Source organism: Leucopleurus acutus (assembly GCF_964270905.1).
Source record: "Leucopleurus acutus genome assembly, chromosome: 3".
NCBI lineage: Eukaryota > Metazoa > Chordata > Mammalia > Artiodactyla > Delphinidae > Leucopleurus > Leucopleurus acutus.
The window spans coordinates 169,895,053-169,920,710 of record NC_139145.1 but is presented as its reverse complement, the minus strand read 5'-3'; the positions used below and the strand labels follow the sequence as shown (position 1 = coordinate 169,920,710).

General features: G+C 41.9%; 1 protein-coding gene across 1 annotated transcript in view; it reads left to right on the top strand.

Moving 5' to 3' along the window:
- ADCY2 (adenylate cyclase 2) overlaps positions 1-25,658 on the top strand; it is a gene marked incomplete at both ends in the record, with an annotated part of 432,098 nt that overhangs the window by 347,807 nt on the left and 58,633 nt on the right. Inside the window, 2 exons of the mRNA XM_082836187.1 lie at positions 12,347-12,484; positions 20,339-20,458. Coding sequence (XP_082692313.1) covers positions 12,347-12,484; positions 20,339-20,458 — 258 coding nt within the window. The remainder of the gene's footprint in view (positions 1-12,346; positions 12,485-20,338; positions 20,459-25,658) is intronic.

Sequence of the window (25,658 nt, the reverse complement as noted above, 5' to 3'; positions counted from 1 at the left end):
TTGTTTCTGATTTCCTCGAATGCACACATGGTATCTTGAGTCTCTTAAAAATCCCCTCAAGACCTTGTAGGTTGTAGTGAAGATTGAGTAACTGTTGACCACAGGAATCCTTGTCAAGTTCTAAGGTACAAGGAATTCTTAACATACAAGGGAGCCTGACTTTCTATGTTCAGATTTTCCTTGGGTGGAAAAGCACACAGACTCCACCCTTTCTCTTCCTGTCTCCCAAAAGACTTCTGCAGCCGTTTCTCAGGGTTTCAGAAGAGGAACGGTCATTTGTGGTTCCATTGGAAATCCAAACCCTGTTCTAATTAAAGCATATTCTACCACTGTGTCTAAGTAGCCATCCTTCTCTTTTTCTGTTCCAAGGAATCCAGTCTTGGGGGTGGCGGGAATATAGTGTATATTTAGGGTTTCAAACTGACATTTCTTTCCACTCTCTAAGTTGCTATAGGAAAGAAACAGAGCCAGAGGAGGGAGAAAGAATCTCCTGAGAAACTTTGCTGCCTTGGTGGGAATGCTTTGCTCTTATATAACGTCTCCCCTCTCAGCCTTGGTATAATCTGACCTCACTGTTGAACCTTTCATGGCTTTTGGTCCCTCCTGTACCTGCCAGTGGTGCCTCAGGGTGTTCAAGGTCCAACATTCCTGGCTCCTGTTTCCTCCCACTCCCCGAGGGCTTCCCAAGACTCTGACACCCACACACCAGATGCTAGGAAGTTCTTATCTCTGTGTTGTCTCAAAGAGAAGAGTTCAAGACTGCAAATGAACTAGTGTTTAATCTCCTCCTCACGGGAAGCCTGTACTTTGCCAAAGTGGTCAGGAAGACCAAACTTGAAGACATCTGGTCTTTCTAAACTTGAATCAATACGATCTGTGAATGAGTCTGCCCCCAGAGGCCAGCTGTGATGCTTGGTCCAGATGTAATCCTGGTAAAATTCAAAGAGGAATTCTTCTCATTCCAGTAATAGGTTCTTTTCACTCTTTAAAACATTCTGAAAGGATTTTTTTTTTAATCTTTCAACATCAAACACAGTCATGCAGAAGGCTTTAAGTGTGCTTTCTAGTCTACCCTCCAAATTCGGTCAAAAACTACATATATCACCTTTGAGACTTTGGTTAAGTCTTTTCCAGGCCACAGTTTCCTCACATGGAAATTGGACATCAACCATCCTCACAGCTTCTCGGGATGATTGGAGATATTAAATGGTAAGGACCTAGCAGGATACCAACAGATTTTCAACAAACAGCTAACATTATTTTCCATCACTGCATATTTTAGAGTGCCTATTCTTAGAGCACTTAAGACAAACCCATTTTTAGGCAACAAACAACAGCATTAACTTTTTAAAAATTAATATGAGTTCTCATAGTGTTTTGAACAAAGATCAAAATAATAAATGCTTGCTTCTGTCTCTTTAAAAAAAATTACAGTTCTTACATGTGACGTTTAATGTAATACTTGTGTCACTCTACAAACAGCAAATTTAAATTGAAGAAGAAAAGAAACCTATGTATATCACAAATATTCCACAGTGGTCATAGAGAAGTATGAGGTTTTATTTTGATTTGCACTTACTTATGGATTAAATACTGAGTTTATGAAAGAATGCTGAATATCCCAGACTCATCTTCTATTAACTGATGTTCACCTTCTGAAAACTTAAATGCCAAAGGCAGTATCAATGCTAATATCGGTATTAAATTCTCCGTATGAAGAAAGAAATTAAAATACATCTATGAAGGAGGTTGAGAAAAGGTAGGCCTGACAGATATTTTTCCTCTAAGACCTTTACCTTTATTATCCTCTGTTGCACAAAAAGTGCAACACAGTAGGTACAATCGATGGGTCATTGTTCAGCTGGGTGTGACAAAAAGGTAGAGAAACATCAAAGTGGGCAGAAAATAAGAGTGATAAGGAAATGCAATATTTTCCCCATTGATTAAAAAGATATGTGTTCAGTGACACATTCAGAGAAAACTGCCAGGGAATCTGTTTGTTATAATCATGATTGCTGCGGGAAGCCCGGCCTCTCCTCTCCCTCCGGTCACCCTAGCCCACACCTTCCCCGAGGCTCTCCCAGCAGTGCTGGCCCTCCCCTCCCCCCCATTGCCCACTTCTTAGTTCTTGCCCATGGGGGTGGGCTCTGCACCTGCTCGCCTTCCTAGAAACTTTCTCAGGAGCATCACCAGCCCTTGTGATGTGTCCTTCTTTGAGCACCATGGGACTCAGGATCTGCACCATGTAATTTAACACTCGATCATATAACATCTCTCTGACCCCCATTTTTTTTTTTACTTTTTGGTGAGTGTGACTGCTGTTTCTCCTTGTATATAGTAGGTTCCTTAAGGCCAGGGTTGTTTCCTACACTTGCTTTCTATCTCCCAGGGAATCCAGCAGAATGCCAACTTCATAAACGAGTTTGTAATGAGCATATGCTAAGTAAGCACTACTGGACTTCTCTGATTTCCATGAGGTTCTTTTTCCTTTCTCCACTCATCGGGCTCCATGGAGCACCTCCCTTGTCTCACCAACCCTCCCCCATTCATCCTCAGGCAGAGTTATGTGCCCTGAGAGCCCGTGTTCATCCTTCTTTCTCCAGATGCCCTGGCGTGGGGATGGGCTCTGTGTGTAAATGAATGTACGAAGGACTGAATGGTGGTCCATGGCCCTCATCTCACTGCACTGAAATTCCTTCTCACGCACCGTGATTCCTTGACTCTGACGTGCTTCGGGCTGACTTCTCCTTTGGAAATAATCTCCTAACCTTCATAAACTAATTCTGAAGAGCCCTCCTTTTCCACCACTGGCTTCCCTAGTGCCCGCTGTTTGGGTTTCCTATTTTCTATTCTGATTTGTATTCTTTCAGGTGAAAAAAATCATCAGTGAGTTCACCTCAGCCCTGTTTTTTTCATTGAGTATTTCAGGCACCTGAAACGCAAGATAAATATTTAATGTCGGTTACCTTAAAGGCAACGTCCTGGCACCACTGCTCAGAGAACATCCCACCCCACCCTCGCCCAGACTTGACTTCCCCCAAGCTCGCGGCTCTGAATTCAGCTCGCAGTCACCGCATCCCTGCTCCCAGTTCTGGCAAGCTCCTGGCTTGCCTGCATCCTGGACCATCATCCCGTGTTCTCACTTGTCAGACCTCCTTCACCACCTGTGCATCGGTCCCCTTATGAGGTGCTTAGCTTTCTACAACAGACACTGGTTAGCATTTCACAATTGTAAACTTGAGAGCTGAAAGGGCCCCAAGAGATAACCTTGGTCAGCCCTGCATTTTGTGGATGAGGAATCCAGGACTCGAGATGCCATTCACTTCAATGAGTTCCCGTTTCTACATACTTAAAAGTTTCCCTCCGTGAAAAATAATGCAGGAGTTGTAAGCAGATCTCTTGAGGTTGGAGACGGAGGCTTTGGATCAGGATCAGGGATGTGACCACTATAAGATCTGCAAAGGTTTCCTGTCCTTGGATGAGAACCTTCAGAACCAATGTAAACTGCTTATGACGGGCAAGATCCCATGAACAGTTCTGTATCTGACCTCACTGCAGTTTAGAAATAATAAATGTTATATTATATTAAAATTACTCTGCTAAGCATGTTATATAGGCTGGCTCATTTAACCACACAAGAGTCCCTGGAGGGAATGCTTATTCTCAATTAATGAAACAAACAGAAGCCCACAGAGGCTACAGAATTTGCCCTGTAGTGTAGAGCGAGTAGGTTTTGGAGCCATCGGAAACAAGCCTTAGAACCCTTGGAGGCAGGTTCCAGAGGGTGCTAGGCTGTGTGCGGAGAGTCACTGGCAGACAGGTGCTCAGAACTAAGCAGGGATGACCACATTGTTGGTCAGGGACCATCATGGCCCTGAGGTTGTCTCTGGTGACTGCTAAGCATCAGTTGGTCAGAGTCACATAAGTCAGTCAAGATAACCTCACATAGAACCTAATTCATAGTCTAGTTTTCCAATATATGTAGCTGTTGACCCAGTTTCCATAAAACTGGATTCTGGGCAAGGTATAACTCTATCTTAAGAGTCATTCAGTAAAATAGAGGAAAAATGTTAATTTATAAGCAGATTTAAACTCAAAAATATTCTAGTAAGAAAGCATCCTTAATAGTAATACTTTGCAAAAATGTTTTTACATATGTGAGAGCCCTTTAAAGTGCATTCAATGTATATTATTTTATTTGATAATCCAAAGAATCCATTTTATCTAAGTAGAAACTAAGATGTAGAATAAGAGATTGTATTTTCATGACACTCAGCAATAAAAAATAATAATAGCCATCATCATCGTAGTAGTAATAATAATAAGTGCATACTTACTGCCAAATTTAACTTTCTAAACTACCTGAAGTAGACTTACATCTCTGGAAGAAATACAAGAGATATAACTATAAATAACACACACACCAAAAAAAAAAAAAAAAAAAAAAAACCTCCTTGATGAAATGTATTTTAGAAGGAGTATGCCAGATTCAGCAAATGAAAATGTTAGAAAATGTCAGGAGAATTTTTTTCTCTCAATGTGGTTTTCTTGTGCTTTGTATAGCTGAGATAATATGATACCAGCCCACCAGCGTTGTTCCAGGCAGAGATGAAAGCACAAACACAGAGATTGTCTTGGAGAAGGAAAGTAGGTCACACACCAGCTAATAAAAAAGCTTTCTACCCACAGGAGTGTTTTTTCCTTGAAGTCTATTTTCTCTAATGTCAACATAATCAGCTTTCTCATGGTTAGTATTTTCCCAGTGTCCCTTTTCCCATCTCCTTATTCAGCTTTTCCTTGCTATATAGGTGTGTCTCTTGTAAACAACATCTAAGTGTATGTTATGTTCTCTGATCCAAGAGTCTCCTTCTTTTGCCTGACAAGTGTAATACATTTATGTGTATTATAATTACTGCTAGTCTCATTTTGCTTCTTTATCCATCATGTATGTTCTTTGCTTCTGCTTATTTTTCCTCCTCTCCTGCCTTCTCTTGGACGAATGGAGTTTATTCTCCTTTATTCCCTCTAGTGACTTGGCAGTTGCTTTATCCAAGTCTTTTCTTTTAGCAGTTAACGTAAAATATGTAACATGCACATGAGTAATAAGGTCCATTATTGTCTCCATCTTCTTGTGAAGAATACAAGGACCATGATCTAAATCTCTAAATCTGATCATCCTTTTCCATCATCCATGCTAGTGCTGTTTAGATTTTTAAAATTTAAACTATTTTTATTGTTCATTGTTATCACTATTCTTGTTTAACAATCTCTTTGTTCACCGTTCTTCTGAATGCCATTCCTTCCTCCAGATGCAGTGTCCATATTTCCATAGGATTATTCCTTTTGTAATCCCTTCCATGAAAGCCTGTGCATAATATACTCAATCAGCTTTTATATTAAAAAATAACCTTTTTTCCTCACTGACTAATACTTTAGTCAATAATTTTTCTAACATTTTGAAGACATGAGTCCATATTTTCCTGGATTTTAATGTACTGAGGAGAAATCTACTCTAATTGTTCTTCCTTGGTAGATGTCTTTTCTCTAATTGTTTTTGTAGGATTTCTTCTTTGTCTGTCTTGGTCAGCGGACTCCTTGTGTTAGGGAACAGGTTTACTTTCATTTTTCCTGGTTGCGACTCAGTGCATCAACTCAGCCGCAGGGTTCATGTTGTGCTCCAGGCCCACACAGCTGTCATCCCATATTTCCTTGTATTTTGCCTCTTTCCCTGTCTTTCGGTTCTGTTTTTCTCAAACTTTCATTCCAAGTATGTTGAACCTTTTTATTGTACCCTCTGTGCCTCAACCTCATACTTTTTATCGCTTTATATTTCTGTGCTGTTTTACAGGTTGCTTCCTTAAAGCTATCTTACCCTCTTCAGCATAACTATTGAGTATTTAATCTCAATATCTGCATGTTTGTCTCTAGAGAGTCTATGGAGCTCATTTTTAAAATATGCCTGTTGCTTTCTCTTAACTGGTTATTCATTATGAACTCTAATCCATCTTTTATTAATTTAATCTTATTATTTTACAGGCTATTTCAGATTGATATAATAATTGCAGATCTTGTGATACTAATTCTACTATCTGTTATTTCTGTTTATTCTTCCTTGTAAGGTCTTCTTATGTAGTTCATAATTTTTGTTTATTATGAGATCATTCAGTAGGGACTGTCCCCTTCCCACCTGGGACGTGCCCTGCACCCTGCGATGTGAAGTATTTTTCATAAGCAGTGTTGTTCTTGCTGCAGCTGGAGCCCCAAGGACTTTCTCTGGTTTTTGGTCTGATTGATAACCACTTATCTTGGAATTCTCATTATGAAGCAGATAATGTGATTTCAAAACCAACAGCCATATTTACAGTTTGAATTATCATTGGAAGTTTATTGATACTTCCTTGATCTAGTGTATGGAGTTCTTCTAGACGTCTCCACATGGAGAGAATAGCCTTCTGAGGATTCTGGTTTTATTCAGAGGTCTTGGTCCCAGCTGCCCACCTTTGGCAGACCCAAGGCAACATCTTTTCCCTGTGGGCATTAAAAGCCCAGCCCTAGGTAATGTCCAGTTTCAGGACACTCCTAGGCTAGTCCCACAGCCTCAATCCCGCTATCAGTGATCTCCTTCTTTGTTCCCAGCCCATAGGAATTTCTCTTTGGGTCCATCGTTAGGATAGGGAGCTTATTGAGCGAGCATCTATTACGTGCTGACTGTTTGCCAAACACCATGCTGCCTCTGGGAATACAAAGATGGGTTATGGGAGTTCCCTGGAGGTCCAGTGGTAAGGACTCGTCACTTTCACTGCCGTGTGCCCAGGTTTGATCCCTGGTCAGGGAACTAGGGTCCCGCAAACTGCACAGCGTGGCCAAAAAAAAAAAAAAAAAAAAAAACACAGATGGGCGTAAGGAGGCCACTGTCCCCCACCATGTCTCCACATGGCCAGAGACAAGCATGTCGGCAAAGATGACACAAGGTGGGCAGTGCTATGAGGAGCACAGAGTGGATGAATGACAGAGGAATATGGCTCGGCCAAGGCGTACCAAAGAAATAGGTTGATTTGGTAAAATATGATTGGGTGAAATAAAAGTCTGTGGGAAATCCAAGGACAATTAAATAATTAAAGTAGACACATCAGTCTCCGTGACATTAAATGTTTTAAGTAATTATTGCTGCAACTTGTTGCTGCCATTCAAAAAGATAGTCCCTGCCCAACTAAAATGCCTAAGTAGGAAAGGCAAAGTGTTCCTTTAGACAACTACACAAAAGTGCATGTTTATATGATAAACTTCACCAAAGCTTTCAGGCAAGATTTTAGGATGAGTTCTAATATTAAAAATTTGTTACTCAGCCACTGTGATATATTTATAACCTTCTGAAATGTTTCTCATTGTATTAAACTTCACCTATATAAGGGTCTACTTCTTTTCAGGTACATCGTTTTATTTTAAAAAGGAACACTAATGAGACTGCAAACACAATCTGCTTTAATAATTATAACATTAAATTATGAGGAATTTTAGAAAGAGAGACTGCCAGTCGTTTCCAGTGCAAAAGTTTCAAAAAGAAGAAAAGGAAGGGAGGAAGGAAGAAATGGAAAATATTTTTGGTGGAGATAGTTTTTTCTTTTTTTTAAATCCAAAACACAGATTAAGAGCATTTTATTTTTACATGGAGAATCTCTGCCTCTTCTGGATGAACTGGATGAAGAACATTAACATTCATCCACACCCTTTCTAGCAACCCACACTACTCACCGTCCCAAGCACTAACTCCACCATAGTTTTTTCGTTTTTTTTTTTTCCTGGCTGCATTGAGACTTTGTTGCAGTGTGTGGGCTTCTCATTGCAGTGGCTTCTCTTTGTTGTGGAGCACAGGCTCTAGACGCTCAGGCTTCAGTAGTTGTGGCATATGGGCTCAGTAGTTGTGGCTCACGGGCTCTAGAGGATGGGCTCAGTAGTTGTGACTGACGGGCTTAGGTGCTCCACAGCATGTGGGATCTTACTGGACCAGGGATGGAACCCATGTCCCCTGCATTAGCAGGCGGGTTATTAACCACTGCGCAATCAGGGGAGTCCCCACCATAGGGTTTTCATATAAATTTATATTTTTTCTCCTTGTACATCTCCCACTACAGTTAGTACCAATTCCATATTTATCAGTGGATGCATGTGACATTACCAGCCAAGAGCATTTCTAGAAGGATTTCTAACATTTCTTACTTACAGTGAGCTCGCTGTAAGTAAGAAGAGGCAATCATAGGATACAGTGAGCCTCACTGATGATCACGGCAGGGAGGAAACAGATTTGGCTGAAACAATGCCAGTGATTAAAGCAAAGATCAAATAGAACGACTACCCTGAGTACAGAGCAGGCATGCTCTCATTTTCATATGCATAGCATCTTCTGAATAAACACCACAATATTCTTTGAGATGTTATCATTTATAATGTCTCATTAGGATGGTGTAAATTTTGATAAACTTTATCTTTCCATCAGGGACTCTGTTTGAATACTTAACCCAAAACAGAATAAACTGAACTAAATTATCATGTTAAGATCCAAGTTGTAATTTTTATTCAGAGCTACAAATGGAATCAATGTTCCCATTTTTCCTTAATCGGATTCCTTCTATCTTAACTTCTTAGTCTTTTTTCTCCTTTCCTCCCATCGTTGGTTTCTTCTCTTCCCCCTAAGGTCTGTATCTTCCTCCTCTTCTTCCCGCACTGTCTTTGTAGTTCAGGGTCCCCATCTCCATCATCATCTTCTGTTTCCTCATCCTTGCCACCAGCAGTGTTACCAGTTTTCATATTTCAGAACAGTTGTATTTATTTTGCCTCTACTTGGTGACAGGATGCAAAGACAGGGGAGGCTGCCTGTCTCCATGAGCTGGAGAACAATGAGTAGTTAGCTTGATAGGTTTAAAAACAATTTCACGGGTGGGACTTGGAGTCATATAGGAAGACTAAACGGAGAAGGAATTGAACCTACCGCATCCTGAATCCGGTGTCCTGAGCCCAACACACGCCAATCCCACACATCTTTAGTGAGCAGTTCCAAGAAGGGTGCTCTTCGCTGGGCTGAGTAGGAACAGGACAGATTTCCAGGACATTCTGCCACATGTACAGTAGGCACACAGAGGCAGTAGTTTCTAGGGCCACCAGTTTGTAATTTTGCCCAGCGTGTCACAGGAGCAGAAAAAACTCACGTGTGTCTGCCCACATCTGCTTCAGCAAATGACTAGTCTGTTAGCAGAATATAACATATTCCTATTAGATGGCCTATTTGGCAATATTATCACCATGCATTATTCTAAAAATTCAAACAGTAATTTTTTAAATTTCATAATTTCAATAGTATGTCTGTGTAATAGCCAGATAATATTTTACCTAATTGACCGTGACATGGAATTTGTAATGTAATATTTAGATTTAAATATTCTCCTAAAATAGCAGTTTTGTGTTTTGTGCTCTTAAAATGTTTATCATATCTATTGACAATTTCTGTGTACAGACACAAAAGCATCCATTTTAATAATTTTCTTTTAAATAAAAACACTAATCCTAGTCACTTAGGATGCAAATACATAAATATTGCCTTAATTTGCCAGAATCCAGCCAAATGTCATCATCTCCTACTGGAATATGAGTCGGATGACTATGATATTCTATTTGAATCTCTGCTCTTTACTCTATTATAGCTTCTCCTCCAGAATGCAGATCTGACTGTGGTCTGTGGTGTTAATATTATTCCAAGTAGCATGCATTGAACAATAGTGGTACACTTTCAGGTGGGTGTCCTCCAGCCACGTGACCCTGAAAGATACTGCACGTTCACAGCATTAAAGAGCATCTCACTGGAAAACAGACTTAACGCCACCACCAACCCCCGTCCACACCCTGCTTTGGGGAAGAAGCTTACAGCATAAATCTGGCTCCCCCTGAGTTGCTGGTGGGAAGGTGCTCTGCAGAGCCTGGCTGCCAGCCAGTGATTCAGCTCCTGGCAGCCCCTGGAATCCAGGGCAGCACTGCCCCCTTCTCCCAGACAGGCTGTAGGAGAAACCAGAGAAAGACCCAGGAGAATCTGCCCAAGGAGTGAGCCCTAAACGCTGTCCTGGGATTCTACATCAGTGGGGGATGTATGCTGTAGACAAATGTTCTGCATCTCCTTATATCAGGATCTGAAGGGGAAAAAAAAGACTATAGTGGAATGGAAGGGAAAAAATGTTTTTTGTTCATCTAGATGTAGAGCAAATAGATTTTTAGTCACTAAAATGTTTCTGAGAAATATTATGTTTTCTTCACAAATATAAGGAGAGTTAACACATATGTCCTGTTCTGGGCACCTTACATAGCTCATTTAAACTTCGAGGCAGGCACTATTATTCTCATTTTAGAGATGAAGAAACTGAGGCCAGAGAGGGTAATTAACCTGCGGAAAGTTTAGCAGCTATAGGGACTTGATGCCGAGACACAGGGCCGGTTACCTTTCTCACTACCTCTCATCCAGTATCACACAGTCTCATTTAATTGTTGTATCAACAGTTAACAAATTGCAGTGCTTACGTCAACAATACTTTAAAGAATAAAGCAGAAAGAAAATGTGAAAGAGGTTGAGAAATGAAAGCACTGTTTATTAGCGCTATTAAGGAATATTCTCTATTTGAATTTTATTGATGTCGCAACAGCTTTATCATTTATATTAACTTACTAGTGCAAGTCAAACGTGTATAAGTGTATATTTATCCCTCCTTCTGAAATTTTTCAAAATTATACCTTTTTTTAAATGGTTCCAGGACACGTGGCCTCGGATCCACAGTCCCTTTTGGGTGAAGTTAAAATTTAGATCCCTAGAGAACTCTTAAGACTGCCTGTCAGATCAGATAACATATGTAAATACCCACTCGGGTGGGTACCGGGATACCTGGCACTGGCCAGGTTTGTGTTACCCACAGGTTAGGATTCTCCCTACTCTGCTCTCTCACCACTGGGCCGAAGGTGAACATCACAGTGCTGCTTCCCCAGGAAGGTGGCCTCGAGGCCTCAGTGAGGTTAGCCCATCACTGAGTTCCCACAGCGCAGAGTCTGGCCCACAGAAGATGGCCAGGGAAAGCTGGCTGTCATTCTATAAAGACCTCAGTTCCTTCCACACAAAAAGAGCTTCTTAGAAACTGTAATGCCGCTCAGTGCAGCATTATTCACTGTAGCCAACGCCAGTGTCCAACCAGAGATGAATGGATAAACAAAATGTGGCCTATACGTAGAAGGTTATTCAGCCTTAGAAAAAGAAAGAAGTCCTGTCACAGGCTACAGCGTGGATGAACCCAGAGGACATTATGCCAGCGGAAGTCAGCCAGGCACAGAAAGACAAATACTGCAGGATTCCACTTACATGAGTACTTAGACTGGTCAGAGGCTTAGAGACAGAAAGTAGCATAGTGTTGCCGGGGGAAAGGGGAGTTGTTTCATGGGTGTGGAGTCTCAGTTGTGCAAGATAACAGCTCTAGAGATCTGTAACACAGCAGTGCAGATGCAGTAACACTACTGAACTGTGCACTTAAAAATAGTTTAGAGGGTCCATTTTACATTTTTTAACACAATCAAAAATAAAATTTTTTATAATTAAAAGTAGAGCTTCTCCACATGGAGGAAGCCCTAGCAGGATGGGATGAGGTCGAGCCATCTCCACAAGCCTCAGCTGAGAACCCTGGGTGCTGTCTTCACAGGTACAGGCACCAAAATATTTTATGGTCCGGTTGTATTCTTAGGATTAGCTGTGTGTTGATCGCTTTCTGTGTCAATCACCTGAACTTATGAAACCTGCCTCCTCACAGCTGTGATCTGAGACCCAACACATCCCCCAGAGTGGTTTAATTACCTGGCATATTTTTCCTTTACCAGAAGAATTTTGAAACATAATTTCAGGTCTCTTTTTTTTTTTTTTTTTTTTTTGCGGTACGCGGGCCTCTCACTGTTGTGACCTCTCCCATTGCGGAGCACAGGCTCCGGACGCGCAGGCTCAGCGGCCATGGCTCACGGGCCCAGCCGCTCCACGGCATGCGGGATCCTCCCGGACCGGGGCACGAACCCGTGTCCCCTGCATCAGCAGGCGGACTCTCAACCACCGCGCCACCAGGGAAGCCCTCAGGTCTCTTTTAAAGGACGTACAAGCACATCCTAATTTGTCATAGAAACGTAATTAATTTGTTCCTAATTTGTAACAATGATGCCAACATAGTCTACCTCTTCAATCTGTGAAGAGTATCGAGGCATCCTGTGGTTTTAAACATCCTTGAGAAACTTGAGAAAATACGTAAAAGAGCAACGCATTTCTTTTTCTTTCTCCTCCCAGCAATGCAGCAAAAAAGCGTCCGCCTCTCTCCTGTGGCTTTTGAAGTCGTCAGGCATCATCGCCAAGCGCCCCTGGCCTCGGATCTCCCTGACAGCCATCACCACGGCCATCATACTAACCATGGCCGTGTTCAACATGGTGAGTCAGGGCCCCGCCAGGCGGTGCCTGTCTCACGGGATTTGGAAACCTTTCCCACAGCTCCTTCAGTGACACCAATTGCCGCCTGTGAAATTCAGCCCTCAACCGCTGCAGCAGCGGCTTCGCTAAGGGGAAGGCTGCAGACTGGGGAAACCACCGCGAGGGAGGGAGGCTCCTTCCAGCGGTTTCCTACCTCCTAGCTCGTCTTGGCTCCGGCTACAGAAATGCCACCAAGTGTCAGCAGGGTGGTCAGCCAGGGGTAACAGAACCAGCAAATTAAGGAGAGCGCAGTGGGAAAGGTGTCCTGCTCTGGGGTTTCAAGGGGCTGATTTCAAACATCAGCTCCCACCTTACCAGCTGTTCGATTTTGGAGAATTTTCATTACACACTTCCACAGGCTCCACTTCACTTCTCATGAGAAAACTGAGAACTTCTTTCAGCTCTCAGTGAGAACTCACACTTCTCGACCAGGGTGGATGTTTAAGGCATGAACCAATGCTCTGAGCACGCTTAGGGCGGCATGAGGTGTGTGGTAAATATTGAACCAGTGGTCGCTCTCACTGTATCAATATTATTACTGGTATAGCCCTAAAAATAGACACTTAAGTAATCAGCGCACATTGAGACACAACTTTATTATTATTCTGACATCATCACCATCAACCATAAGGCGTTCATTTCCTTCCTATGTTGGGTGTTTCACTAGTGTTGGAACCGCAGTGTCATGAGTATACTCCTTGCCTTCCGGAAACACAAAACCAGGTTGTGGAGAAGAGGCGCATGTGTTACGTAATAAAGACATAGTTTTCATAGGTGAGACTAATGAGCATTCATTCAGCAAAAAATATATATTGAGCATAGATATGCACCTGGTACATCACTAGATCCTCAGAACCCAAAGACAGTTTGCCCCCCAGGAGTTCCCGGTGGAGTTTAGGAGACCGACAGCTGGGAAAACTTATAAAAGTGTCTGAGAGCCAACCATGGAAGTGTGTAGGGGGCAAGGACAGGGGAGCCAGGCTGCGGGACAGGATTCTGAAGGATGGGCAGAAGGAGTTCCCCCAGATGGTGGACGGAAGATGAGAAGGAAGGGAGGCATTTGGCATCTAGGACAAAGAAGAGAGAGAAATTTGTACCAAGTAGCAGCAAAAAAATAAGGCTGAAGGAGTAGGTGAGGACCTTGAATATTTGCTTGGGGTTTGTCCTCAATGTCGTACTATGGGTCGTACAGTTTCTCCAGACACACCTGGAGATTCAGGTGAGGGTCATGCCAGCTGGAAGGCAGATGGGCTGAGGTGCTAGCTGCAGAGGTGGGAGGGCCCCTTCCTCCACTTCACTTTGCCTCGAAGTCCATCTTAAGGGCACCTGGAAAGGAGGTGGCAGAGAAGCCTTAGCTTGCCCTCCTTCCTCCCACTTCCTGCCCATCAGGAGGTTGGGGATGGATTCCTGAGTGTCCTCCCGTGTGCCTAACTGGAGGACAAGTGAGCTGGCTTCTCCCACCTCACTTAACGACGCGCCCCAGCTCCCTGTAGGAGCTCCCCTGAGAAAGGACATGAGGTCGGGCCCTACTGTAGGTCTTCGCAGGCACGGGCCAGTGAGAGGTGTCACCATGGCTTTGCCTTCCTCTACGCACCTGCTCAGCCTCAGAGGTCAGCTCAGGAAGGGGCTGCTCCCACTTGCCCCTGTGCAGTTAGAACTAATGGTGGCTGTTGCGGGGAGAGGGCTCAGCAGTCAAGCCCACGCAGCCAGCGGGCTTCCCCAGGGCCAGCCTGTGTTCCTATGTGGAGCTGTCTTGCTGTGTCAAGTTCACCATGACAGCTCCACCATCCTGGCCCCTCCTCCCGGACTTCTCCCCAGGCTCATCAGCCTCCTCCTGGACATTCACAGCATCTGAGGCTGTCTTTCTGCTCCAGGGATGATGAGACCTTCCCTCCAGGGATGGAGGCCTCCTCTTCTAGGTCTCAGGCATACCTAGACCGTGACATCATTTATTTCCAACAAGGGCTTCGTCAGGACTGACTGGGGAAGAGCTGGGAAATGGTGCCCTGTCTGGACAGGTAATTCCCTCAAGAATACCCTGCTCAGGAGGGACTTCAGATTGCAAGGGCTCCAGGGGAGGTTGGCAGCAGTCAACCTGAGGCATGTGCTCACGAGGGCCCCAGACCGTGGGCCAAGGGCTCTCTGCGTGACGACCCAAGGATACTGTGACTATGGCCCCAGAGCTGTCACCAGAGCAGGGGAGCCCTCAGGATGAGGAATGTGACATGAGGGACTGGAGACTAGACAAGAGGCCTTTCCTGGAAGAGCCCTTCAGCAAGTATCTCACTAGCCATTAGGACCCCTAGGTTTCCTGCACAGGCAGTATCGTGGCTATTGCATGAGCATATGAATCTATCACCACAGAGGAAGATGGACAGAGACACAAAGGGCAGTGGTGAGAGACTGGAGAAACATGAGCATTTCCTGAAATGGGTTCCTCGTGCTGGACTTTGTAACAGGCATGCGTGTATTAGTCCTGCTGCCCTGAGACCCAGCTGTCCAGGAGAAAGTGCCAGCAAGCTCTGAGAAGAGCTCAGTAAATCAAGCTGTGGGAGACATCTGGGACAGAAGTGAGCTCCACCGTGAAGGAGGAGAGGATGGGGCTGGGAGAAACAGAGCGCCCTTGAAGGACAGCAGTAGCTAGAGTTCTGAGTGGTTCCAACAAACACCGAGTGTGTTCCGTTGCCCTGACGAGTGTTGACCCCCTGTGCCCTTATAATCGTCTCCTCATCCCTCAAGAGTGTGTTCACTCACCTGTATGCTCATTTACCTGTGCACTCACCTGTGTACCCATTTACCTGTGCACTCACCTGTGCACCCATTTACCTGTGCACTCACCTGTGCGCTCATTTACCGGTGCACTCACCTGTGCACTCATTTACCGGTGCACTCACCTGTGCACCCATTTACCTGTGCACTCACCTGTGCACACATCCTGAGCAGTGACACATGTAACACAACATCCACACACCTAAGAGCAAGGGGTGTTTTACTTATTTATTTTTTCACGTGTCCTGGGAAAGCACCCTCTATATAAGGAGGGGCCGTTCCGTAGTTACTAAGTGAGAGAATGAATGAATGAATGTGTAAGCAGGCAACCCTTTAAAAAAGAAAAAATATTTCATGAAATCCAATTTGACCTTATAAAGCCAGGATTTATCACCTAGTTTTTAAAAGACAGACTCGAAATGGGAAAGAAATCTTATTCGAAGCTGGTTGTATTTCTCCTAGGATAATTAGTGATTGACGGGCAGTTCAATCACTGTCTATAAATGTTGCATGAGCTCAGCATTTAGGAGTAGATATTTTTACAGTAACTGCAATCCCTTTGGAGAGAAGAAATATATCTTCTGTACCGGAAACACATCTTCCAATGTCATTTTCCTTCCTCAGAAAGAAGGAAGTGCATTGCCCAGTGAGGTTGAGAAGTCTATGGAAGACACATTAAAAGTATGATGGGTGAGCTTTGAGAAAGAATGAAATAAGGCTCCACGCACTGAGCTGCCCCTTGGTATCAGAGGCTGCGGGACAAGGAACAAGCTAAATTAATTTGTTTCTGTCCATTATTTTTCTTGATACCTGGTGAAATTAGTGGTTCCCTCCCATGCAGATGTTCTCCTTGTATTTATTTCAAAGAAACATCACAAAACAGTATGAAATGCAGCATTAGGTAGACAAAGTAAATCACTTTCCCTAGATCTTGAGCTTTCTTGTCATTTCTTATTCATCACAGAAGGGGAAGGACTGGTCCATCAGGGTGCCACCTTTGAACGCATCTGATGATTTACAGAGAAATGCTCTCCAGCTATTCGGATCCCCGACCTCCTGCATTTTGACTGCATAAGGCAGACACAGGGTCCTGTGTCCCCAGCCACACTGTACGGTGTTGTGAAGTCCCTTGGGTCACTCACATCACCAGGGGTTGCCAATGCAGCACTGAGACCTGGGCTGGTAGAATTGAGCATCTTTGGGGTGCCACACCAGGGAAGTGGGCTCCAGGTCCCTCACTCACATTCTGGGAAGATGGCCCCCCCTGCTGGGGATGCGGGTACAGTCTTTACCTGCACGCGGTCAAATGCTCCTAGCGGTGTTTCTGTGCCTTTTCTCCTAGCCCCACTTCAAACCTCCATCCAGGAGAGGTTTCTATTTAATGTAGTACCTGTATGGCTTTTAAACTTATCTTGGTACTTCTTCTAAGAATACAGTTCCTAGACTAACTGAGCCCTATCCCCACGTTGTAGTTTTGCTCTTTCTTAGCAGTGATTAACCCATGAGGCTAATCCAGGTGCTGGACTCACATTCCAGGGAAGAGCAGCTCTTTTGTGTGGGAGTTAGGCGAGGGGCTGCCTTCATGAGCGAGCTGTGCTTAAGTCACTGGGAGGATAATTCTCTGTCAGGAAACTTCATCTTTCTAAAGTCACAGCACATTCACATCCCCTTCTGTAGCCCCTGTGATTTTGAAGCATTCTTTTAGAGACAAGGCAAAAATGCTTTCTTCCTTCTTTTTTTTTTTTTTTTTTTTCTGTTTTCAATGTTTGTTATTTTTCCTTTGGGGAAAATATATATAACATAAAGTTTATCGTTTTAACCATTTTTAAGTGTACAATTCAGGGGCATTCAGTACCTTTGCAGTATTCTGCAAACCATCACCACTATCTATTTCGAGAACTTGTTCATTATCTCAGACTCTGTACCCATGAACAATAACTCCCCACTTCCCTGGCCTCTGGTAACCTCTACTCTGCTTTCTGTTACGATAAACTTACCTATTCTAGAATACCTCGTCTATGTGAGATTACATGATATTTGTCTTTTTTGTGTCTGGTTTATTTCACTTCCAATAATGTTTTTAAGGTTCTCATTTTCCCTTTGATGCCCAGTCCCTCCACAGTGGGGGAACCTCTCAGTTTGCCCTGGATTTTTCCAGCCAGTGGCAAACAGCCCTTATTAACTACTTTTCTATCATCACCACCATCACTCTCTTTACCTCAGAGAGGAGAGAAGGCTTAGGGATGATGTGAGGGCTGAGGCCACCCACGAGCTCCCTCTGCCACTGACCGTGTGGATGGACCCTTCCACACTGACCCTCCGCATGGATTTTTAGTCCCTAATGTTTATCCCGAGGCTGAATTTTCATAGCCCTTACAAGAGCTGGGGTCAACAGGGATGGTGTTCCTTTAACTCTCATTACACACTAATATAAATGACGAAATGTCCAGGTCAGGTTTATTTAAAATGAATTGTGAGACTTTACCAGGACATTTAAAATACCTGGTGTTCACCAAACACCCCAATAAAAAGTGGAAAAAAACAGCCAGTTATCCAGACATTTTTTTTCAGATAGAGGGTTTCGGGTAGCAAATTGCAAGAAGCCTGTGTGTTTTGTTCCATTTTAGTTTCCAGCTGACTGTTTAGAACCATGTCTGAGAAGCTCAAATCCTCTGCCTTTTTTTTTCTGACATTTTGACAGTGTCGTCATGTGATGCCTCACACCATTTTGCAACTTTTCCGAGAAACTTCCCAGAGAATATTATAAATAGCCCAGCTTTGTGAGCCATAGACAAGGAGTTAGCTGTGGTTAACTATTAGTTAATTGGTAATCTAATTCTAATTAGTTAATTTCTTCTGTTTCCAACCAAATGACAAGCAATGATGTTATCAGGCTATTAACACGGTATTAAATCACATGTTCACAATTTAATATTATTTGAAAAACATAATTCTGAGATGTTTCACATTGCCTGGGAAATGTAAAATTTGGAAGGAGGGCTAAAAATAGGCACTTAGTTAGGATATCTTGTCCAGGATGAGGGTATCGTTTTCCCAATTCTGACAAAGGTTGTAGAATATTAAAATAGATCGAGAGGCGTTCCCCCAAATAATTATGTTACTAGAAATTCATTCTGTGCAGAAGATTGTGGCACTTTAACACGGAAGGGAGAGGGATGTGGATTGATAACCCTCGAGCTTGGACTGGCTATAATTAGGAGTTTGTTATTTTAAAGTGACTAAGGGGACAGAAGAGGAAAATTGATTCCAAACTGCAGTGTGATGCCACATAGACAGAATGAAGAGGTTCTTGATTTTAGGGGTAGTTAATTAAACACTAGAAAAAAGTAGCAGAAGGGGGTTAATGAAGCATTCCTGATGTATTCCTTAAAGTTCTCCACTTTCAAGTTCAAGCCATCTTATCATTGCAGCGCGTTCCTTGCAAGACAAAACTTTCACAGGATATATTTCTACTCATTGTACAGCAAGACTTTAGTTTCTTCTTTGTATGCTGATATAATCAAGAAGAAGTTTTAAAATTATTTTAAGATCTCAGGTGCCTGAGGCTAGTAACCTATCAAGCTAAACAGTCTCCTTCTATTTGTTGTATCTTGATTCTTTAATATTTAAATCAGTTGTATGTTGGGTCTGTCAAATCTAAATTTTTAACATTTTGGAACCTTATGTTTGCCAAGCAATTCCTTCATTTCTTTTCCTGATATACTTTTTTCCAAATAATTAGCACATTTATCTTTCAGCCAGGGGTTGTGACATTTTTGATAAATTCTTTAGTAGTAAATAAAGAAATCTACTACATTTATTTGACTTTTCAATCAGCGTTTTGCAGCATTTTATCAAATGGGCAAAAACACTGTACCTAGTATCATTCTTGGAATCTCAGAGGAAATGTTCTCAAGAATATACTATTTAGTATATTTAAATATATCCATATATTTATTTAAATGCCTTCTTATTTACCTCAGTAAATTACTGTAGGTATTTGACAAAAACTCTGCCATCAAAGGAAACAAACCAAAGAAAGGAAGGCAACAAAAGCAACCATTGAAACGCTACAGGAAAGTTTTACTTTTTAGACCTGGAATATAGATGGTTAGCCCTGTGCCGAAGACCTAGCCTAGTTTCATGGATGGGATGAATCTCTTTCATAAGGGAACCTGGCCTGAGTGATTCTCTAGTTTACCTTCACTGAACACTTCTCTGACCCGCAGCCGTGGTATGGAAAGTAACTGATCCTTGGTTACCTAACAGTTTGTGCTGCAGCTCATCTAGGAAAGAGACAGAAAGGGAGAGAAACAGAGATAGAGACAGAGAAGGAGAGCGAGTGAGTGACACTTTCCTTCTGGGTGCTGGTATTGGTGACCATTACATAAGAGCTAATCATTTTTATTTTCTCAGGATTACTTCTTTCCTTTTGAGATCAGGACCCCCTTTCCAATAGTCCTAAGAGCATCCTTCCTTTCCAAATTCAGTCCCTCGTGATCCTGAGATGCCAAGCACTCACAAACAATAGAGACAATGCCAGTTACTGCATTTTTCCCATAAAATTATTTTCTTAATATAAAAAAAAAAACTCATATAACTGCATTGACTCATTTAATGTTTGAGCCACGATGGTGAAGATCCTGCAAAAACACATTGTGAAGACTCCGATCTCCTGCTGCAGAATTGAAAGTGTGAGGGTTGTGATGTCAGGTCATAATTCTAACCAAACCCTCTGCCCTGTCCTTGGTTCATTTTAAAATTTATATTTAACAAGGTGCTTCTGTTGTCTTTAACGTCAACTCGGGAGTTCTGGAATTCACTATGAAGTGCAGAGCATAACAAGAGTTATTTACTTATTCAATAGAAATTCTGAAAGCCTCAAAGAGAAGATGAAGGGATTAGCCCCGGAAGTAAAGATGCTGAGTTGCCCACACAATCCTGCTCACGGAGGTGACAAAACACGTCATTAATAAACTTGGCACCCACCTGCTAACTCTTTACTCTCCTTTGCACTAATTCATTGTAAAAACACTTTCCTTGCAGTTTTTCCTGAGCGAGTCAGAGGAGACAATTCTTCCAACTGCCAATGCGTCAAACACAAGTCTTCCTGCCTTATACAGTCAGGTAGCAATGCTGCGTGCGCAAAATTTGTTTTTCCTGCCGGTAAGAACATCTCCCTCGTTATTATTGCTTTTGTTGTTTTCCTGTATGCTGTTACATATTGAATGGCATGGTCTGCACCTCATCTGTTGTAGACTTGACTTTTCTTCTTCAGATTCCATATCTGAGTATGTCCTGACCGAGTAAAAATTGCCAGCCTTCAGCAGAAAGTCGCAGCCAACGGGCACCGATTAGACCACATGTGGAAACTTCCAATGGCATTTTGAGGCTCTCACGGATGACTCGTGCCTTTATTCTCTTAATGCTACGTTTCAATTTTTTTTATTGAAGTATAGCTGATTTACAATGTTGTGTTAATTTCTGCTTTATAGCAAAGTGATTCAGTTATATATATATTCTTTTTCATATTCTTTTCCATTATGATTTATCACAGGATATTGAATATAGTTCCCTGAGCTATGCCCTAGGACCTTGTTGTTTATCCCTTCTGTATATACTAGTTTGCATCTGCTGACCCCAAACTCCCACTCCATCCCTCCCCCCACCTTGGCAACCACAAGTCTGTTCTCTATGTCTGTGTCTGTTTCTTTTTCATAGATAAGTTCATTTGTGTCATAGTTTAGATTCCACATATAAGTGATATCATATGATATTTGTCTTTCTCTGTCTGACTTACTTCACTTAGTATGATAATCTCTAGTTGCATCCATGTTGCTGCAAATGGCATTATTTCATTTTTCTTTACGGCTGAATAATATTCCATTGTGTATCTGTACCACATCTTCTTTATCCATTCATCTGTCGATGGACATTTAGGTTGCTTCCATGTCTTGGCTGTTGAGCATAGTGCTGTGATAGGGGTGCATGTATCTTTTTGAATTATAGTTTTCTCTGGGTGTATGCCCAGGAGTGGGATTGCTGGATCATATAGTAACTCTATTTTTAGTTTTCTGAGGAGCCTCCATACTGTTTTCCATAGTGGCTGCACCAATTTATCTTAATGCTACATTTTATAGAATGTATCCCAGCATGTAGCATTCGATTGTATGTCACTGAATTGTTGCTTACAGATTTTGCTAATTGTTCCAGTGAATTAGCGTTAGCTTCCTGACTCTGTGATGACAGGGACCACAGTTCATATTTCTCCCTCTCCTTTGGCTGCAAATGCTGTCCAGTAATTGTATCTTCAAATTCTCCTTACTAACTGACCCTCACTAAGGGCCTAGATTGAAATTTCAAAACTTACTAACACATCAGTCATTTAAATGAAAGGAGTTAAATCAATTATTTACTGCTTAATAACTTCTTTCTTCCATGAATTGTTTGTGCAAAAAAAAATGATTTTGATACTCTCCTTTCCATTTTCTGAATAATTGTCTAAAGGTAGCATAGATTCTTCCCATTTTGTTTGTGTCACATATTCCAGGCCCTGAAATTGGTCATTTAATATGTATATTTTAAAATTTTTCTACCAATTTTTTAAAACTCCATTAGCTCTGGTGATAAAGGAAACTTCCTTTCTTTCTCCCTTTGATATTAGGCTTTGATCCTTTTTCCCATCTCATCATTTCAATTTCCTGGGACGCTCACAGCTCTGTGTACAGAGAGTAGGGGCATCTGGTGTTCCTTTAAGCCATGACAGCTAACCGGAGTCCATAGCAATGTCCCCACAGACTCAGGAAGAGAGGATGGCATAAGCTTCGTCCCATATCCACAGGGTCCTGGCCTTCATGTTAGGCATTATTGTGAACCCCAGGGAGGACTGGACACCATCTTTTCTATTTCAGTTATGTGAAAAATGAGGGATGGGATTCATGATGAGGGTTTATTGGCTGTGACCTCACTGTGGGCAGTTTGGAACCCCGTTCTTTAGAGAATGATTCAAACTACCTGTGTGGTCTGGCTCTTCCTTCTTGGATGGATGGTATTAGCACACACATGGTCCATCGGCCCCTGGAGGGAGGACGAACCTCCAAACCATCCCCATGCTGCATTCATAAGGCACTTTAACTTACAGGAAACATGCATCTTCATAGGAAAGGAAAGTATAGGTGGCAAATCATCTTTTTAAGAAAATCTCTCTATCCAATATTTTTGGGTTGAACAGCTCACCGTCCTTGGCCCCCGCTAACAGCAATAAGGTCATCAACCTGAATTTCATTTAAGTAAGTCTGCACATGATATCTTATTTTCAGAAGAAGCAAATCATTAGAAACCCAAAATGGCAAAAAAGAACATTTCCTCAACCTTCAACGAGTCTGAAAAAGCACACGGTAGACTTTTCAAAATCTAGGTCAGACTTAGTCAGTAGGCTACTATTGTTCCAATAATAAGTCCTCAGAAAGAGGATTATGATGGGCTTTGCCAAGGAAGCCCCTCATGCTCATGTACTGTCTGTGCAGAAACGACATTATTAACTCATGAGTTTAGGGGTCCCGGAGGAGCCTGGAGACATCCTGGCTTCCCTCTTAATAGATCGGAAGGAACATTGGGAAAGCCGTCTGTGGATGTGCATGATGTCTGCATCATTACTCTCAAACCCCATCATAGATGACGCCTGAGGTTGACAGTGGATGTGAAGGAGCATCCGCAGGCACTGATGCAGGAGGTAAAAAGTGATATAGCTCTTCCTAATGGCCATTTATAACAGTCATCCAAAAGCATAGAAACAGACAGTTTGCACCCTGCAATACTGACTTTAATGGCCGTGTATAACAGTCATCAAAAAGCATAGAAACAGACATAGTTTGCACCCTGCAATACTGACTTTAATGGCCATTTATAACAGTCATCCAAAAGCATAGAAGTAGACATAGTTTGCACCCTGCAATGCTGACTTTAATGGCCGTTTATAACAGTCATCAAGAAGCATAGAAACAGACAGTTTGCACCCTGCAATACTGACTTTAATGGCCATTTATAGTAGTCATCAAAAAGCATAGAAACAGACATAGTTTTCACCCTGCAATACTAACTTTAATGGCCATTTATAGTAGTCATCAAAAAGCATAAAGGGCTTCCCTGGTGGCGCAGTGGTTGAGAATCTGCCTGCCAATGCAGGGGACATGGGTTCGAGCCCTGGTCTGGGAGGATCCCACATGCCACGGAGCAACGAGGCCCGTGAGCCACAACTACTGAGCCCGAGCGTCTGGAGCCTGTGCTCCACAACGCGAGAGGCCGCGATAGTGAGAGGCCTGCGCACCGCGATGAAGAGCGGCCCCCTCTTGCCACAACTAGAGAAAGCCCTCGCACAGAAATGAAGACACAACGCAACAAAAATAAATTAATTAATTTATAAACTCCTACCCCCAACATCTTAAAAAAAAAAAAGCATAGAAACAGACATAGTTTTCACCCTGCAATACTAACTTTAGAAAGTAATTTTAAAGGTGCAAAGATTTAGCCACCAGGGTGTTCGTCGAAAGGTTTATGTAACAATAAGAACAAAGAAAAGAAAAGAAAGCAAACAACCTAAAAGTTAGAATAAATTTAACTGTTTAAACAAATTTTGTTATGAACATACAATAAGATTATATCCAGCCGCTACAAAAGATGTTGTAGAAAACTATTTAATGATGTAGAAATATATACTTATAAGCTATTAAGTGAGAAGTATCATTTAAAAACATTCCAAACAATCCATTCCCAATTTTCTAAAATAATAATACCAATAACAAGTAGCACACACACCAAAAATAAAAGCTGGAAAGATATACAAAACAATTAATCATGGGTCAAGTTGGATGTTGGGGATTATAGGAGATGCTTACTTTTTATACGTGTCCTTTGTATATTTCCTAATTTTTAACATCAGGTGTATTATTTCTGTAGCAGAAGAGAAAGTCATTTAAAAATGTCCAACAGAATCAACCAGAAAGAATCTTTGCCATGTAGGCAGTTCACACTATATCAGGCATGTATATCATTTCATCCACAAAACTATCCTGTGAGTTAGATATTGGAATAACTGTTTTCCAGGTGAGGAAACTGAAACCAAAAGATACTTAAGTAAATTGCCAAAGAGGACAGTGGCTGCTCCCTTGGTGTCAAAATGCAAGTTGATTTCATTGATTAATATATGAAAAGTATTAATAACTATATGAACCAATTTTAACTTAGTTACCTAATATTAAGTAATAGTAATATATTATATTTAAATAATATGAACAAATAATACTTAATAAAAATATTAACTAATAATTATATTAACTATTAAAACTATATAAAAATAAGGTTCTTAGTAATAGTGTCCTAATAGAACTCAGCTCAGGAGCCTACAGCCAGAGCTCTTGACATCCAGCGACCTCCCTGTAGGGCTACCTTATGTAGGAGAGGCAGCTGATCTTCAGAGCTCCCAGCCTGGCCTTCTTCCATTATTCTTCCTTATTCACACATTCCCTCTGTCGCTACCTTCAGGGTCCCAACCTACCTTTAATGAATTCCCACATCACCTTGCACGTGGCCTCCAAGCCTTCTAGAAAGGCTTATTTAATAGAAAATGGACTAAAAGGCTACTTCCCATAACATATGTATTTTAGTAACCCTAACCCTAACCCTAACCCTGAAATGTGAAAACGTTTTAAAAGCCTAAGAATGAATTTTAAAATGTGAAATCATAGACATATTTTATAGGTATGGGCACATATTTCAAACTAGGGGTGTTTCAGAAAACTTTTAGAATCCTACTGCCCCCAATTCCCTGAAATGCACATGCACACATTGACACACACACACACACACACACACACACACACACACACTCACTCACTCACTCATGTAAAGGGCTCATTATTCTGCTTCTCATTCACTTAGGCTGAACTGTTGATAACATTCATTCTAATAATGATTTTCAGCAGAATTTTAGCAGCAGAATCCTTTTTAAAATCAAATTTTAGGGTGGGGTGGAGGGATAGATTGGGAGTTTGGGACTGACGTGTACACACTGCTGTATTTAAAATAGATGACCAACAAGGACCTACTGTACTGCACAGGGAACGCTGCTCAATATTCTGTAATAACCTAAATGGGAAAAGAATTTGAAAAAGAATATATATGTATATGTATAAGTGAATCACTTTGCTGCACACCTGAAACTAACACAACATTGTTAATCAACTATACTCCAATATAAAATAAAATTTTTTTAAAAAAGAAGAAAAATAAAATAAAAAGTCTTACAAAGAGCTCCAGTTTAGAACAAGAATAGCAGAATTTATATGACTTCCCATGGGCCAGGCACTGC